This window comes from Cynoglossus semilaevis, chromosome 1 (genome assembly GCF_000523025.1).
Source record: "Cynoglossus semilaevis isolate Cse_v1.0 chromosome 1, Cse_v1.0, whole genome shotgun sequence".
Classification (NCBI taxonomy): Eukaryota; Metazoa; Chordata; class Actinopteri; order Pleuronectiformes; family Cynoglossidae; genus Cynoglossus; species Cynoglossus semilaevis.
In genome coordinates this window covers 13313736-13330829 of record NC_024307.1, presented here as the reverse complement: position 1 = coordinate 13330829, position 17094 = coordinate 13313736, and the positions used below count along the sequence as shown (strand labels likewise).

At 38.5% G+C, this 17094-nt stretch overlaps 1 protein-coding gene across 1 annotated transcript in view; it reads right to left on the bottom strand.

Annotated features, from left to right (window-relative positions):
* The window catches only part of LOC103380052 (nardilysin-like), a 34320-nt gene that overhangs the window by 14868 nt on the left and 2358 nt on the right, over positions 1-17094 (bottom strand). The window contains exons 3-13 of the mRNA XM_008311854.2: positions 16584-16830; positions 14901-14982; positions 11801-11954; positions 10459-10532; positions 10192-10287; positions 8951-9073; positions 7555-7612; positions 6880-6953; positions 5549-5618; positions 4355-4432; positions 1800-1920 (exon numbers count right to left, since the gene is read on the bottom strand). Coding sequence (XP_008310076.1) covers positions 1800-1920; positions 4355-4432; positions 5549-5618; positions 6880-6953; positions 7555-7612; positions 8951-9073; positions 10192-10287; positions 10459-10532; positions 11801-11954; positions 14901-14982; positions 16584-16830 — 1177 coding nt within the window. The remainder of the gene's footprint in view (positions 1-1799; positions 1921-4354; positions 4433-5548; positions 5619-6879; positions 6954-7554; positions 7613-8950; positions 9074-10191; positions 10288-10458; positions 10533-11800; positions 11955-14900; positions 14983-16583; positions 16831-17094) is intronic.

Genomic DNA, 17094 nt, shown 5'->3' with positions numbered 1-17094 from the left:
AAACAGGAGTAGAGACAGAAAAAGAAACAAAAAATGTCTCCTCCACTTATGATCTAATGGAAAAAGAAATACTTTTAAGAACCCGTCTTTGTTACCATTAATGAGAAGGTTAAGTGGGATCCAGCCTAAATGTTAATAAGCCTCAGAGACGGAGGCTGTCAGTCACTGTGCTGATGTGATTACTGTTCTCAGAACAAGCTGTAACCATCCCTGGAAAACTAAATAAAGTTGACTACATTTACATACTAAACAGAAAACAGAGTGCCTGTTTATTTCTCTTTTTCCCCCCCAGATTCAATCGTGTAAATGAAAATGTCAGCGCCGCCTCAGGAACAATAATTATTATGTGTGAACAAAAGGACTCTTATTGCTCACAAAAAAAAAAGCTTTTCATGAAAGTGAAATATTGCAGCGATTTTTCTTGACACTATTCAAACAATAGTAAAAAACACATTTTGTATTTAGCAAATGTTTTTCCAAGTCATTCCAAGGGTCGTTGACCAGGACCAACGTGTGTTTTGATAGCTGTTGATACTTTTTCAAATAAAGGGAGAACACAATTTGAGAACTGTGAGAAATTATACAGTGTATAGAACAGTGAAGTGTTCTCTCTCTCTCTCTTTCTCTCTCTCTCTCTCTCTCAATTATCCTCATAAGGTTAAATTGGTATTTTGATGTTGAGTGGATATCCATAGGGGGCAGCATTTTCTTAAACCTGACAGTGCATCCGTCTTCTAAACAATCTCTGATTTGCATTTGGCTCAGTGATGAAAAACCTGAAGTGCTCTTTGACCGAGAACCTTCAGGTTGATCCTCGTTTGAATAAAAGAGCGACAGGGAGGGCGCTCTTCATGGAGGTAAACAAACAGCTTAAAGGCACTGATGAGCGTTATTCCTCCTCAACACTGGTTTGTTGACTGAAACCATTATGCTCTTCCTTAGGATTAGAACATATACATCTGTTCCACAATGGGTATCTGTCTCTTGTTGAACACGAGTCGTCATAGAAACAGATCACACAGACTGTTTCTCTGGAATGAAGTCCTGCGTTAATGAAGGTAGGTTTTTTTTTTGCGATTCAAGCTGCAGTCGTGGTTTTGTTGCAATACCTGTACACATTTCTTCCAGCTGTAGAACTGGTATATTTTCTTGTTTCCATTTGAACACATTACACGTCACATCATATGAATATCCCATATATTATGGATAGTGTTGGGAAAAAAAAATTAAACTAAACCTTGAATGACCTTTTAAATATAGCAGACTCAAAAGCTAAAGTATTAGCTATTGTTATTGTTCTGTGTTATGTTCATCTACAGCAGTGGTTCTAAAAGTGAGGGGCAGGCTCCCCGTAAGAGCACAGAGCTGTTACAGGCAGTTGAAGACCAGCAATATTTTTTCAATTCCAATATCATTTTTTTCAGTATTTGTCAGAAGGTGAAAAAATACACGTGTTCATTAGGAATGAATCTGTAGGAATTGCAGTGTCTCAAATAAAGTTCAGTGCAGATATAAAGCCAGGGCTGTGAATGTGTTGACCTGGGGCCTCAACACAATAGTTCTCTATAAAAAGAGGCTCCTGTAGAAAATTTGTGGGAATCACGGATACCACAGTACGTTTTTGAGCAGTAGTGCTCAGCTGTGAAAAATAAACATACTACATTTTTGATAAATGTGGCAAAACCAGGAGCCATAAGTTTAGATGATTTCTTTGTGCTATTTTTTTTTTTTTTTTTTGCTAAAGCAAATCAAAATATGGAGCTTTGGAGGAAACATTAAATAAAAATAATTCTCTTCACCTGGTAGAAGTTCTGGAAACCTTCATCTGTAAGGGTGATGGAGATGGAGAAGATGGAGTAGGTGCCATTTTGGTCGAAGCCCGTTTCACTGTTTCCTCCAAACAAAGCCACGGCCCAACATCTACAAACACAGACAAACACGGCCGATAGCAATGATGATTAGTAATGATTCTGAAACAGTGCTGGTGCACATTCACTCACGGGCAATAAAGAGAAGTTATTGCAGCACATTCCTTAAATGCACTTCATATTTTATAAAATCATAAAAACCTCAGAGTGAAGAAATTACGAGCATCGTTCTATTATGTTTGTGCTGCAGCCTGGGTAGCGTTTTATGCCTTTTTCAAATGAAAAACAACAAAGTTCAATTCTTAAAATGAACATCAGGTGCACTTTTATCTGTTTAAAGTCATGTTGTGATTGTGTGATGAGGTGCTTGAAAACTAATCTGCACTGCATTGACATCATTTTAACATTGATTTCAGAACGGGAGACTTAAATCTGGAAAGGTTTTCTTTTTTCCAGTCTGTACTCAATGGTGTGGAAAAGAACAAAATTAAAAAACATGATGCACTTTTTTTATGATGAACAAAAAAAAGCGGAGAAGTGGAGAACTCATTTTTATTGATCTGCTCGCCAGTAAATGAAAAAAAAAAAGAAAAGAAGAGCAGAACGCCACAGTGGCTCTTTAACTATTACAGGCTAATGAAAACAAAAAGCAAATTCCCTCGGTTTAATCATGTGCTTCTGTGTTTGTTGTTCATTTATGGCTCGTTATTGGTACAAATAACAATGTCATAGAATGAAGTTATTTATAATCAACAAATACCTGGGGGCTTCCTTCATGTTTATAACTATAATTAAGTGACGTAAAAGACACTGCACTTCCACAGATTTACCAGGTTTATAACACCTGCCTGTTTTCATTCAGTGGTGCCAAGTCAACAAAACCACTCAGTTTTGGACCGATATCTGCAGCACAGTTTGCTTTAGTTTTTATTTGCAATTTAGTCCAATAAGAGGAGGAAAGGTTTTACAACCATGGAAACCATTAACCGATCTACACTCTGACAGTAACAGTCAGCTCAGTGGACAAAAATAAATACCATGATAACGGAAAGTATCTTTTTTTTTTCCTAAATGAATGTTAATTCCTGGGTATTATAGTTGGTAACAGAAAAGCCTGTAAACAATCAAACATGGTCTGGTGTAAGTTCTATGTTGAAAACCAAATAACATGCTTGAGAGTTTGTTGGTGGCAAAAACATCACTGATCAGAATTAGCTTGAAGGTATCACAAATAAATACCAATGCACAATTAATGGCAAAAAGTAAGCAAATAGGTTTAGATAAGTTTCTTATGGAATACGACACATACAGTCGAGACTAATAATAAGTTAAATATTAGCCAAGTAGCCCAAATAGTTCAAAAATAAGATATAACAAGTACAAATTATCCTATAATGGGCAAAACATTTTCAAAATGATAGAAAACAGTATAGGTAGCCAATATTAAAAGGGCATTTGTCAGAAATATATAAAAATGTCAAAAAAGAAAAATAAATCTGTTTAAAAGAATGAAAGCAAAATGACTAATGACAGAACAGTTAGAATAAAATTACAAAAAAAAATCTCTCCTGAAGTAAAAAGGTCCTAAAACTTGTAGCTACTCTGATGACAGGCCATGAAATTTTTATTTTAGGACAGACGTTGTGGGCCACAAAAACTTGTCCATGAGCCCTAATTGCCGCTGGGACAAACTTTGGAGACGGCTGTCATCTTATTTTTTACACTGAGAACTGTGTCAGGAGTGTTTACTTATTTTATAGAGAAGAGGGCGAAGTGAGCACATTGTAAACATCAGTCGATATCTTTGTCACTGTCCTCCGCTGCCTCCTAGTTTTTTTTTTACTGCAGACATAAATATAAGGAACTAGAGAGCACTTCAAAACATCTTCCGAGGGAGCTTCAGGAAATCTGATCACTGTTCCAAACAGTTCATCTGACGAAACACAAGCAGACTGCTCCCCATAGTCACAACACAGGGTCCCCACTTTCAAAGCGGCCGCTCTCTGAGCTCTCATACACTGGAATTGTCTGAGAAGACACTTCACAGCCGCAACTGCTGGTTTTCCACCAGGAATCCAGAGTTTAAGGACTCTCGAAATTTTCACCACCGTCACTCATCAACAATTGCAAACAGCACGAACGGAAAAGAGAAATGTTCTACCAACGTTGTGGAGAGCCTCCTGGTATTGTGGGAATAATACACACACACACTGGGTGAAGGAGGGTTTTTTTTTTTTTTGGTGAATCACTTCTACCACTTAGCACAGAGAGGGTGAACAGCTCTCGTGCAGCCACATCCATTCAGGGAAGAGAATGAACCAATCACATCATGGAGTGAAGCCAATGCTCTGAAGTTGTAGCTCAAACGCTGGGAACATGAAAAAGTGTATGTGTTCGCAGTAAATTGAAGACCTTTTAACTGGCTTTTTGGAGGACCCTCTAATCAAACAAAAAAAACAAACCAGATAGAAGGCAATAGCACTCACTTCCTCCTCAGCAGCGAGAGGACGCTTCCTGTGCCTTCGTGGCCAATCAACCAGGAGATGTAGTGAAGAGGCTTTACTCTGAGGAAAAGAGGAAAGAACGAATGATAAGTCAGTCCACCGTTAGCTCAGTTTGTGCTATCATTGGCACGTTGCATGGGGGAAAAAAAGCAAACAAATATTGACACTGAACTGGTCCAGTGTTTGGCCTGGTAAATGTTCATTAGTCTTTGGCTTCATCTTCAAATGTAATCTTTTAGCTAACTTTGAACTAGTGCTAGTTGTAACCTATAGCTAATTGTGACTTATCTAAAACTAACTCTCAGCTTTTTTTGTGATACAAACCTTCGCTTTTTAGTTTATCACTGCGTGTTTTTTAAGTGCAACTATTGCTTTTTAGGATAATTTTAAACATTACTTTAGGGAATTTCAAATAACACCTGGATGATTTTTAAGCCATTTTTATTTTGTGAAGCAAAGTTTTTGCTATTTTTCTGTTTTTCTGTGCTACGTGTATTTACTAAAAATATAAATTTTTCAGACGCCTCTATATTTAATTTGACAGACTTATATTTCCAGTATTACTAAGACATTAAATTAAACTTTAAATTATTTATTTTGACATCAAAACAATTTATTAAATATTACATTAAGTATTGACTCTGAGGTGATAGAAACACCACAATTTATTTAAAATGATTATCCACATTAAAGTATTCACTGGTTGATGCGTGATCGAACATCCACTACACAGCTTTTAACAAGATAATAAAGGAGAGATTACAGAAGATAAAGCTTCGACAGCCACATTAAAGTCATCAGGATTTAAGATTTTCCACCACTGATGGAGCCATCTGTGGTCTGTTCTCAGCTCAAGGTAAATAACAACAGGTTTTCAGCCTTGAATTAAACTTTAAACTGATGAAGCTGCTCAAACATGCAATCGAAGGCAATCCCAGAGATACAAAGGTTTGTGGGTAAATGAAGGAGATCAGCATCCAGACAGAGAACCGGGTGTGCCTGCACGAATGTAATTATTAGTTTCAACAACAAAAGGTGGTGTTAGGATCGGTGCAGCTACGTGGACAAGTCAGAAGACAAGAACAAACAACACGGTTGGGAGATTATGTAGCTCCAGGGTGTAATGAAATAACAGGACGGTTGTGATTCAATCATATTCACTGTTTAAAACCCCACCTGTAGTGTTTCTCCTGAGGAGGCAGAGCCCAAGTGATGTTCAAAGCGTGAACTTTCCTTACGGGGACAACTGTGAAAAATATGGAAATGCAGTTATGGGCACAAATCTCAACACAGCTCTCAAAATGATGAAATAAAACAATACTGCATTAGTGATCTGAAAACAAGACCTCATTTGGCCTTCAAATTTGAATAAAATTGCAAAAAGAAAATAAAGAAAAAAATTCTAGTTTCTAAAAAAAAATAGAATATGTTTTATATTAAATTGGATGATCTGAAATATAATTTGCAAGGATAATTGGCCAGATTTTACCCAAGATTCCCAGATGGGCAAACTCTGTACCTGCAATCCGTTATTATGCGAGGGGAACAGTCTTAATCCCACTTTTGTCAAAGTCTATCAATATCGTTCAGCCAATTATAGACACAATCAGTCAGTGTGAAGTGACCAAATTGGCAGGTACTGAATGTGTAGTCTTAAATCTGTCACCCTGTCAAAGTGGTTAGTTGTTTTGCCAAATCAATAGTCAGTTATCTGTGATCCCTCAGACTAGACTCATTTCAGAATCTGTGAAATTTCTCAGGAGTAATGTTCCAAATATCTTTAGGAACAATCAAAGAAAAGTAAGGAAAGGAAAATAAAATATTTGTCGTTGTGACACAGTCCACCACTTGGCAGCTGGTGGACTCGAACATGAAACCTTCTGATGTCTGCGTCTTTAACCACCAAGCCACCACTGCCCGGAGCAGTTGGTCAGGTGAGGGGCCTTATTGAACCGTGGAGGTTAATCAAGTGCCAACTGATTATTGCTTAAAGATTTTAGAAGAAGGCATTTCCCAGGTGCCACAGCATGTATGACTGCAGGATAAAATGCAGGTCCATTACAGCGATGTCCCAACACTTGGACCAATTTAACGATGCAAGCTAGAAGCTATGGAGTGATTGTCAAAGATGCCACTGGCAAACAGCAACCATTTGATGTTGATGACTTTCAGCCTGAATGATTGCTTACTCAGAAATCAGATCAATAATTCCTTCTCACAGATTTTTGTTATCAGTATCTGTTTCCTATACAGCAGTGTTGAAGTAGAAAATAAAAATAAAACAATTCATCAATTTTGACTCTTACCTAAGGAAATACTGTAGGGGGGGGGCGGCCCCCCACTCAAAAGGAGAAGTTGCATTTCTGCAAATGGAAGCCTTTTTTAAATCTGATTTTCAATCTTCAACCTCTTCTGAATATCATTTATTTACAGGCTGAGCTCCACTGCCTTGCAGAAACAGAGTACAGATGTATTCAGACCAAAAAAATAGTAAGGAGGATCAGTACCTCTGTAGAGCTTGTTGAAGCCTGATGTCTCAAAGGGATCCAACAAATCAGAGAAATCTGGCCTCGGCAAACCACTGTAGAAGAAAGAAGAAGAACCTTGATAACGCTCCAACATCATTAAACAAGGCCGGAACGTGGCTACGTGACTCAAATCTCCCCAAATGATTGTACACTAATGACTTCATTTTGGTTAATTAATGACCAAGGAGAAGGCTAACAGGCTCACATTTCCTCTGTTTTCAGTTAGATGAAAAAAAACCAGAGTCACCTGAGAAGACCACTAGAAATCAGAAATAGATGAGAGGAATCTCATCGACACAAAAGGAGGCCCAATAATCCTTCACCCTGCAATCATAACTTTCAAAAGTACAGGGTTTATGTAAGGTCTCGCATTAAAGAATAAACCTCCTGCAAAGAAAAACACAAGTGGAGCCCTGAATGAAAACATTAATTCAGCCCGACTTTGCGAAGAACGATCCGTCTCAGGTGAGCGTCATTGCAAAATAAAAAAATAACAGCAACGGGGTGAGGTGAAAGCAGGCAAGAAGGAGACGAGGAAAGGCTTGACATTTACATTCCAAGTCGGAGTCTCAGAAGAATATTTCCACTCAATCTGTTATCAGGCGAGCGCCTCATCACGGCCGCCGAGACTCTCTTTCTGCTTTTCATACTCACTTGTTAGGCACCGAGCTGAAGATCTCCCTGACCCACTCCTCCAGCGTGTCCAGCTTCTCTGGAGAAGACAGGCCGAGAGAAGGAGGGTGACTCAGAGATCAAGTACATTTTAAGTATTTTGGAAGTCATGATTCTGGGCTGAGAAAAAAATATTAGCACATGTATATCTATATATATATATATATATTTAACATGAAATGAATAATTTGGCCCTTTTTTTTTGGCATTTCTGCACTGGTAAATATGTAAAAGAAATTGTAAGCAAATACTAAAATAAAATAATATGTACAAAGAAAAGCCTTAATCCATGTTGTTCTGCCAAGTTTTACACATCACAGTTACTATTTTTGCTGTATTCACTGCCAACCTTCATCATCATTGCTATAAATATTTGTATATTTTCCTCAGTATCAAATTATATTTCCATTCATCTAATTTATTGCAATTTTTCCAGCAAACTTTAAGGATTTTTACTGTAACATTCAACTTTCAGTTCCTTCTAGTTTTAAGGTTTAAATGTTTGTTGGTCAAGTTTTAGATGTGACTGACATTTGTATCTGCTTGTAGTCAGAATATGCAGCATATATTCTGACTACAACCAGATACAAATAGAACAATAAACACTCTCCATTATTAGCCTGGCTGCGGGAATTATTGCTGTGACTCGCAACAGTAATGTCAACAGAAGTGAACAACAACACATCCTAAATCAGCTCCTGACCCGCACCATCTAAAAAGTCAAGCCAATTACAATTAGCAATCACAATGACACAATGGTTTCAGAAATGTATTTCAGTAAGCACCTTTGCCTCAGCATCTTCCAATTTCCCACTTTATTGCCGTTTAATGAGAATTATTGTTCTCGCAAAATAATAAATGATCAGTGTCAGGCTTTAACACTAATTTGCATTTGTTGAATGGAGTGGGGGTGACGACAGGTTCATGGACAATTACATCTCAGAACATGAAGGAATCAAACTTATGCAGAACTTTTTTGCCACAGTGTGGTTGAAGACCGTTTCTCCTCGACTTACATGTCAACAACACTTTCACTTGGCTGCGGTTGTTAATTGGCTGTGTGATATTTTACTGAAAGGCTCAGAAGAAGAAGAAAAAAAACCCTGTTGGATAGTTTGCATATTGCATGATGATGTTATGAGAAATAAAGCAATTTGTGCTGATTTGGGAATCATTATCTCCACTCAAATGAGCATAGACTAACTGAATCTTTATTGGAGTCTAATGATGTTTTGATTGTTGGTTATTTTTCCAATTGGTTTTTCTGACTAAATGGTTTATTTAATGTATAAAAATCAATCACAAGCAGTTGCCTTCCCACCAATGTGCTTTGTTTGACTGATTGCAACTATGACTTGGCTTGAAGGCTGAGCCAAACCTTTAGACTGCAGTGCCAGAGTCATGTAGTGGGCAGAGTAGTGCTTCTTCCAGAAGGCACGCAGACGCTTGTACACGTTGATCTTCTTCTTCTTCGGCTCCTGCTTCAGGGTCTGAGCGTTTCCTAGTGTTGACAAAACAGAGCTGCAATTAATTCCACTGGAGAAAAACATGCATGCAACAAAACAACAAAAAGCCGGGGAATGAGGCAAATTAAAAGTAAAAATATTGGCAATTAGCAGGGTAACTGGTAACTTCGGTCATCAAGATCTCCACCACTGTGTCCTCAAAGCCATTTTGGCTAAATGAAAACTTGTTACTGTTACTTTTACTTCATATTTATACTTTTTGTGTAGTGGCACTATTTTTTTTAAAGTGCATTAGACTAAAGTTAATTCTAATTCATCGACAAATGAATCAAAAATATGTACTACCTACTTTTGATAACGATCGAAATAAGGCGCGTTCATTTTTTGACCCCAGAGAACTAAAGGTGTCGGCATTCAGGAGGAGCATTTCCCCATCACTAGATTATAACATAAAAAAAATAAATCAATGTAGGGGGAATGTCTAAACCTAAAGGCAAGAATATAAATGCAGCTGGATGTGCAGTAACTGTTGAAATCTTGCCAAATTGTGCACAAATCACAGATCCAATGCTTGGTGAGGAGATTGTGTGCACTTAACTGGCTGCTATTTAATTTTTTTAACTGTATCTTTGAAAGCAAGGTTTCAGCTACTAATTAAGTTTTAGCTTCAGAGCTTTAGAAATCAGGCAGGTGGAAGTGAATTGACATTCCTTTAAAAATGTTTGCAATGTACATAATGAGGAGGAAAATCAGGCAGTGCCGACCACATACTGTCGAGCAGCTCAAGTCCTTGGACCAAAAGTAAAAATAAAATCAGCTTGCAAAACCATTAGTGCGCTCAGTTTAGAAACTTAAAAGGTGCAATTATGGTCCACGTAGTGTGGCAGGTTACAATTCGTTTTTTCGTCGTTTTTGCCAATTGCCAATGCTAGTTAAGTGTGTATATATACATACATATATTTTTTTTTTTCCAGAATAGCTGCACCGACTTTTCTGTGAATGGTGTTTGTATGAAACACAGAAAGAAGAAGAAGAAGAAGAATTGGTGTGTGCAGTCTCTTGGTTTTCCTATTTGTCATTACTGAGCACTTGTGAACCCCAGGGAGGTTCTTGTGTGCAGTGTGTGTCCCGGCTGTGCTATTTGCCAACTTACCCCAACAAAACTTGCCCATAGGGTGCCCCGCTTTGGCCAGACTGCCAAACAGCATCTCCTTCCTGTGGGAGTCCGAAGGCTTAGCCAGCTGGTACTCTGACAGCCCGGAGGAGAGAGTGACAGAAATGAGGAGTAAAGAGGAAAGACGGTCATTGATGATGAGCTAAAGAGGTGTGTGAGTGTCACGAGAATACAGAAAAGTCTGGAGAGCCTGGAATTGAAGCTCGGTATGCAAAGGTTGGAACGCATAAAGGCATCACGACTCACCGCTGTCGACGGCCTCCACCTCCCTGTCGATGGCGTCACGGATCATCAGGGGGCAGATGAAGAACTGGGCCCACCTAAGAAGGCAAGGACAGAAGAAAGACCATAATCAGGAAGGTGGCAGCCAAGAGGACAGGACACAGGTCAGACAGCAATCAGAAGGACAACAAAAACAGAGACAACAGTAGACTGATTGAACCTGTAGTGTTTGTAGTTTGTAGTGACTGCAAAAACAGTTCATGAGTGAACTTTTTGGTAAATCTAAAGCTCATTTTTTATGATATTTAACTATTCAGTTTAGCGGTTGTGTGAAATTTACCCACTGTGGGGCCAAATAAATCTAATTTCTGTGGTGATTTTTAATCATTTCATCATGATTACATTTTTTGACTTACTTTAACATCAACAACATACATTTTGTCTGTTATCTGTCTTCTGTTTTACTGTTAACTGTTCCACAAGTTAAAAGCCGATTCCATAACATTAAATATGTATGTATATTTTACCAACACGTATTTCTGCCCAAATATTTTAGTCTAATTCGTCAGCTTAATCTTTTTCTTACTTTTGGATAATTTAAAACAAACTTCTAGAAACTATAATCTAAATCTATGATATTTTATGCAATGCATCCTTAGCTATTTTGGCTAACTACTAGCTGCTTCTGGCCTAAGCTGTGGTATCCTTATTAAGTATCGTTTTAGAAAAGGATTCCCCTTAATTCTTAAATACAGTGGGGACCCGAAATACAGGACTTAAGGGTCGATAAATCGCCAATTAAAATGACCAACCGAGGGACAGTGAGTGAGAGAGCGCCACAGTGTCCAGTGGAGCTCAGTTGAACGCTCGTAACTCGACATTTCCTCATTTTACGAGGAAAAAGTTGCTTACTCGTAACCTGGAATACTCGTATCTCGCATATGTATATTTGCTTTTATGACCATTACATTGTGGGGTCAATTGTTTGATAAAAAACAAATAGTTTCATTTAAAAAAGTGAAGTTTGCCCAAAATGTATAAATCATAGAACTAAGAAATATAAAAAATAGCATTAATGATGCTGTAATTCCTCCCCAGGTTACTGATTATAAAGAAATCTCAGAACAGTGTGTAATGTACTTAAGATCACATTTTCGAGTGTGTTTCCTTTGTATTTCATCACTGTGTGGTTTTACCACTGCGAGTGTGTTTATTGCATCTTTAAAAATTGAAAAAGGAGACGATAAATAATTTCTTTTGTTTTGAGTTTTCACCCTTAAATCATTTAACAGTTCTCTAGAGAGCTACTCCTGGTGAGAATCTTTCAAAAAAAAAAAAAAAAAAAAAAAAAAAAGTGCCACCTCACCTGTCAAGGGCCTCTTTGAAGCTTTTCCTCTGGACGTCAAACTGGAAGACGGTCCTCTCGCAGTCGGTGGAAGCATTGTCACTCCCACCGTGCTTCTTGAGGAAAGCATCAAAGCCGTTTTCTGAGGGGTACTTCTCACTGCCCATGAACACCACTGAGACCCAGAGGAAAGGGAGAGTAAAGTACAGAAGATAGTACTGTGTAACTGTTTCAAGTAAATGTAAGAATCCCTGCAAATTTTCACTAAAAGAAGTAACTGTTAAGTGTTTTTGATCAGGAATCTTAACGTCGAGTGAATTAAACGCAGAGAAAACCCAATTAATGTGTGTGTGTGTGTGTGTGTGACTTGAACAAGACAAAACATCAACTCCTCTGGCTGAACTGGAACAGTTTTTGAAGCGACTCAGTGGGTAGGTTTTTCCAAACACCAACTACCCACTGATGTTCTGTGGACGGAGCATTCTGTCTCTTCTTAATTCTCAGACATATTTGATGATGTTGAGATCATGGCTCTGTGGGGGTCATACCATCGCTTTCATGACTTTTTGGTTTTCTTCGGACCGCAGACGGTACTGATCGACAAAAGCTATGAGTTTGGGGGTCCAGTGAGATGTCTCACTGATGGCAGTGTGTTTCAAAGGTTTGACCTTTGGCAACAACACTGAGGACAAGATCCCACTGGCTTCCACCAGGGTTGATGGCAGTACAACACGGTTTTAATTTTGAAGGTTACGGTATATTCTCTTTTATCTTCTCCACGAGGAGATAAAGTAGTAATAACTCGGTAGTAATTCATTTCAAAATTTAATCAGATTAGCTTAGAATACCACCTGAATGTCGTTTGTGGAGGCTTCATCTTCAGGCTTGTGTCAGACCAGCTTCACTGGGAGCAGGTCAATAAGTCTATGACTGACAAGATGACTGTCAATTGTCAAAGACAGGAAAGGAGGCTGTACTGATTAATATTGTTGGGGACAACAGCTTCACCTTCAACCAGTTTTAAAATAAACTCTTGACACATTCTACAAGTCACTGTCAGGATCCATAATAATAACTAAAATCCATTCAACAATATGAATCTAATTCTTGAAATATTCCTCTGAACATTTTGTTGACATTTTTCCGTATTAATAATTCTGTCATTTGGGTTATATAAAGAACAAATGAAAACTTCTTGATTAGTGCACAGCTACCCTTTGAATAATCTAATTTTTAAAAATACATATATTTTTAAACTGCTTATACATCACACTTTTCACTTTGTCTGTAACCAAAGTGTTAGAGTTTCTGTAAGATCTGGACAGAAAGTGTTGCATGTGTCATATTTCTTGATAAACCAACTCTTGACACAATTTGATGGCTGTTGCTTTCCACAACCTATTGCTGTACACCTGCCTCTAAATATTACTGTGAACATTTGGTAACTGTGTTGATGACAGGAGGTGAGAAAAAACAAGTGTTTCCTCACAGACTAGGAACAACCTTCTGCAGCCACATCAGCAGTGGAGGTAAATATAACAATATGTGAGTGACGGCAGCAGCAGGAGGAGAGCGACGCAAGAGTGCTTTTTTTTTGACAGGAAAAAACTCTTTTTGTCTCTCACACGCTCATACCCTGTCTAGTTTCTGTTAAGGGAACGAGGCTGGATTACCAACCAGACTAAGTGGCCACTCTGAGGACGCCTAAGTGCATCGGTGTGTGTCATTTGGTCCTCAGTGAATTAATTACTTGTTTGCTCTCGGGCGTCAGAGTAAGCAGCAATATTAGCTGAAATGTTAAGGGTCCTACACTGAGTCATCCATGTACCAGCTCTGAGATGAGGAGCCGCAAAATGTGTCAGAGAAAATGGATGTTCATGCAATGTTGTCATCAAAAGAGCAAACTGGTCTTAACAAATACACGATAAAGTGACATAGTAACTGTTGCTGCCACTTATATGTACAAAAGATGATCCAGTTCTGTGCCACTGACAACTCAGGGGACATTTTCTAATCTTTAGCCATAGTAGGAAACACAATTTGACCAGAGGCAGTACGACATGATTCAGGGGAATTTGATTGTTTCACCAGGCAGTTATTAAAAAGCAGCAATCTTTTTGCCTGTCATTCAGACTAGCTGTACTTTTGGTGTAAAGCTCTGCTCACTTTCTATTCAGTTAGCTGTGTCAACTACAAAGAAAGTTGAATTTAATACCATGTTTTTATTCCTAGTTTTACTTTTTATTTTGTTTAATGTGACAACAGTGTCATTTTGACGAGCTTTTGTTTATTACAGTAATATTTTTGATCGAAATAGCCTTCTGCTAATGAGGGGACAATAAAACTGACAAAAAACATTTTCCTGTTTGGTGTCCTCATTGTTTTTGGGGTGAACTCACAGTATACTCATATTGGTTTGAAATTTTGTTTTGAGGCAACCCTCTTTTTTAGTACAATTTTTCAGCTGTGATGATGGACAGAAGGTGGAAGGCCAGGTTTTGCCTGCGTTACCACTGATGTGTCAGCTGTCCATTTAAAATAGGTATTCTTTTCAATCCATAGATCACAGCTGTTACTTCTGACCATGCGCCTTATTTTTTCTTGGCTGGCCCTGTCTATTTGTGAATGTTTCAAGGATGTAGGTTATGGCCCAAGAAAGGAGTTATTGGATTTTGGAGGTGATCCACATACAGAAACCAACCTCTATGAAACATGAGATAAGGAGTGCTCTCAGTGCAATTTTAATAAACACATACAGTAAAGTTCATATTTCTTTAGGAGGAACTTGTCACAAAAACATCTGAAAAAACTTGTTTAATTTAAGTAGCTCCTCAATATAGTGTGACCTAGTTTGAGCCCAGACGTGGACCCAGTTTTATTTCTGGCCCCTGCTGTGACTGAGTCTGGCACCCCTGTTTCTGTATGAACTACATGGTTTTTTGCAGGGGACTCGGTACCCATAGTTCAAGGGACAATAGGTCGCACTGAAATACATTAACGCATTAACTCAAAATCAGGATAAGTGACAAATAACTGATGAAATTACATTTCATATTAGGAAAAAAATGATGATTAATTCCTGCCAGAGAAAAGACCTAAAACTGTCGGGTTAATTACGTACTGTGTTCCAGGAAGTGAGCGAGTCCAGGGAGGTCACTGGGGTCACTGAAGCTGCCTACTCCAACACACAGTGCAGCTGCAGACTGAAACACAGGGTAATGAGACAAGACTGAGCCCAGTGACACATTTAGAATAAAAAGATTATCAACACGGCACTGCACAGTAATATTGGTACAATTTTAATTCTGAGAGGTATTTCAGATACGGCCTTTCCATTTCCGACGATTGTACTTATAAAAGGCAAACAGCAGGATTAGAACTTGTGCCTTTTTTGTTGTATCAAACCATCTGCCCAGTGAACTGCAGACTTTTTTAAAATTGAATCTCTCAACAAATCCAATGAAAAGAAATTTGGGTTTATTGCTTAAATTTGACATTTATGGTGTAAGTAAAAACTTTTCATAATTTCGATATTCTATTTTGGCTTGTGGCCAAAACTGCTGCCATCTCATTGAAACGTCTTGCCGTTGTCGTACTTTATCTTCTCTTTCCTGTTTTTTCTTTTAAGGCTATTGTTGGGTGGATGTTCAGCTTTTCAAATGATCTTTTGTTCTAATCCAATCAAGGCCACTTTTATGTGGTCCTGAATCATAACAGTATCTGACGTTTTACACAGTAACCTAACTGTGTGGGAACAGCGAGGATGAGGCAAAGAAATGTGAACAATAAATGAAAATCATGCAGAGATCATTTAAGGAACAAGTCAGCAGAGAGAACAAAATTGTCAAAGATTCATCACCGGGCTTCCTCCTCGACAAACATGCACTTAGGTGAACAAAAGCAGAAGAGGGCAGAGGCTTAAGGATTAGTGGCCAAGTGGAGAGAGTGACTGACATGGATTAGACTGCACAACATCCTTCAAACTGAAACGCACGTTGGTATGAGTAGCATCAATATTTATGTCCAAAACACAGTGTGTGACATCACGTCTTCTTAAAATATGGTTTGTTTTCTCTGAACTACGTTGTGAACAACCACGGAAAAAGAAAATTGGATCCCAGAAAAAAAAAATCGTAATTGAGCAACAAGAACTGTAGAATGAGATAGCCTACAATATCTTTAACTCCATGTGTATATCACCGTGACTAAATATCATTCCAATCTCATTCCTGGAAGTTTCTGTTTGACTATTTTTATCAGGTGTCATTCTCTGTCCTTTATTTCATTTATATCAGCCACACCACACTGCACTCTCTCACTTTTTTATTTCTTTTTTTTTTTCACCTTTATCACCCTAACCTGTTGCACATTATTTCTGGCTCAGTGTTACAAGTCCTTGTCTCCTTCCTCCTGGTCCACCCCCAGTCTAACCTACATTAAGCCTTTCCTTTTGTCTCTACCACTGCTCTCTCTGCCTTTACATAGTCTCAGTCTCCTTGGCTATCCCACTTTTTCTTTGCTGACTCCTTCCTATAGAAGCTCTCCTGTGCTTCCACTGGAAAATGTGTTCCCTAATTAGAAATAAAACGTAGCCACTTTCGTTTGGAGGCGATTCCACATACATCAAGCTCTTTCCCAAAATAAATAGTGCAGCACCAGGTCCTTGGCTAAAAACAGAAGTGTTTACTCCTATTATTCATGTGTTGAAATGTGTGTCATCAGAAGTACACAGTTTGTGTAAAGTAAGTTTTGGTATTTGAGTCACAAGTCACATAAGGAGCAGCTTTAAACTTTCCAAAGATACCTGTTTTTCTGCATTTCCTTTCTTCTTCTTCCCTTCTTTGTCATCATCATCATCATCACCATCATCATGATTACTGCCACTCTCACTGTCCTCTTCCTCCGAGTCATCTTCAGTTTCATCTCCAGACTCATCGTCCTCTTCTTCTTCACCTCCATCTTCTCCATCCGAATCCTCGTCTTCCATTGTTGCTGCTCCATTGAAATCTGAGATGAGCAAAGCCCTCAGCCCGTTCTCCAGCACGACATACCTGAGAGGAATGCAGTCAAAAGTGAAGTAGCTCAGAGACGTTTAAGAAACAGCAATGCACCATCATGTTTTACTACTTCCAATGCTTTGTTCTGGCCTGAACGAGCTGTTAAATGAAATGTCTCTTTTCAGACTGCATTCTCACACCCTCCGAGACCCAATTGCTTTGTTTTCTCACAGCAGATTTTCAGCACTTGCCCTGCAGAGGCCCTTGGCACTGGCGTGAGTTTATAGCATGAAATTGACCCATCAAGCTTTGTACTGA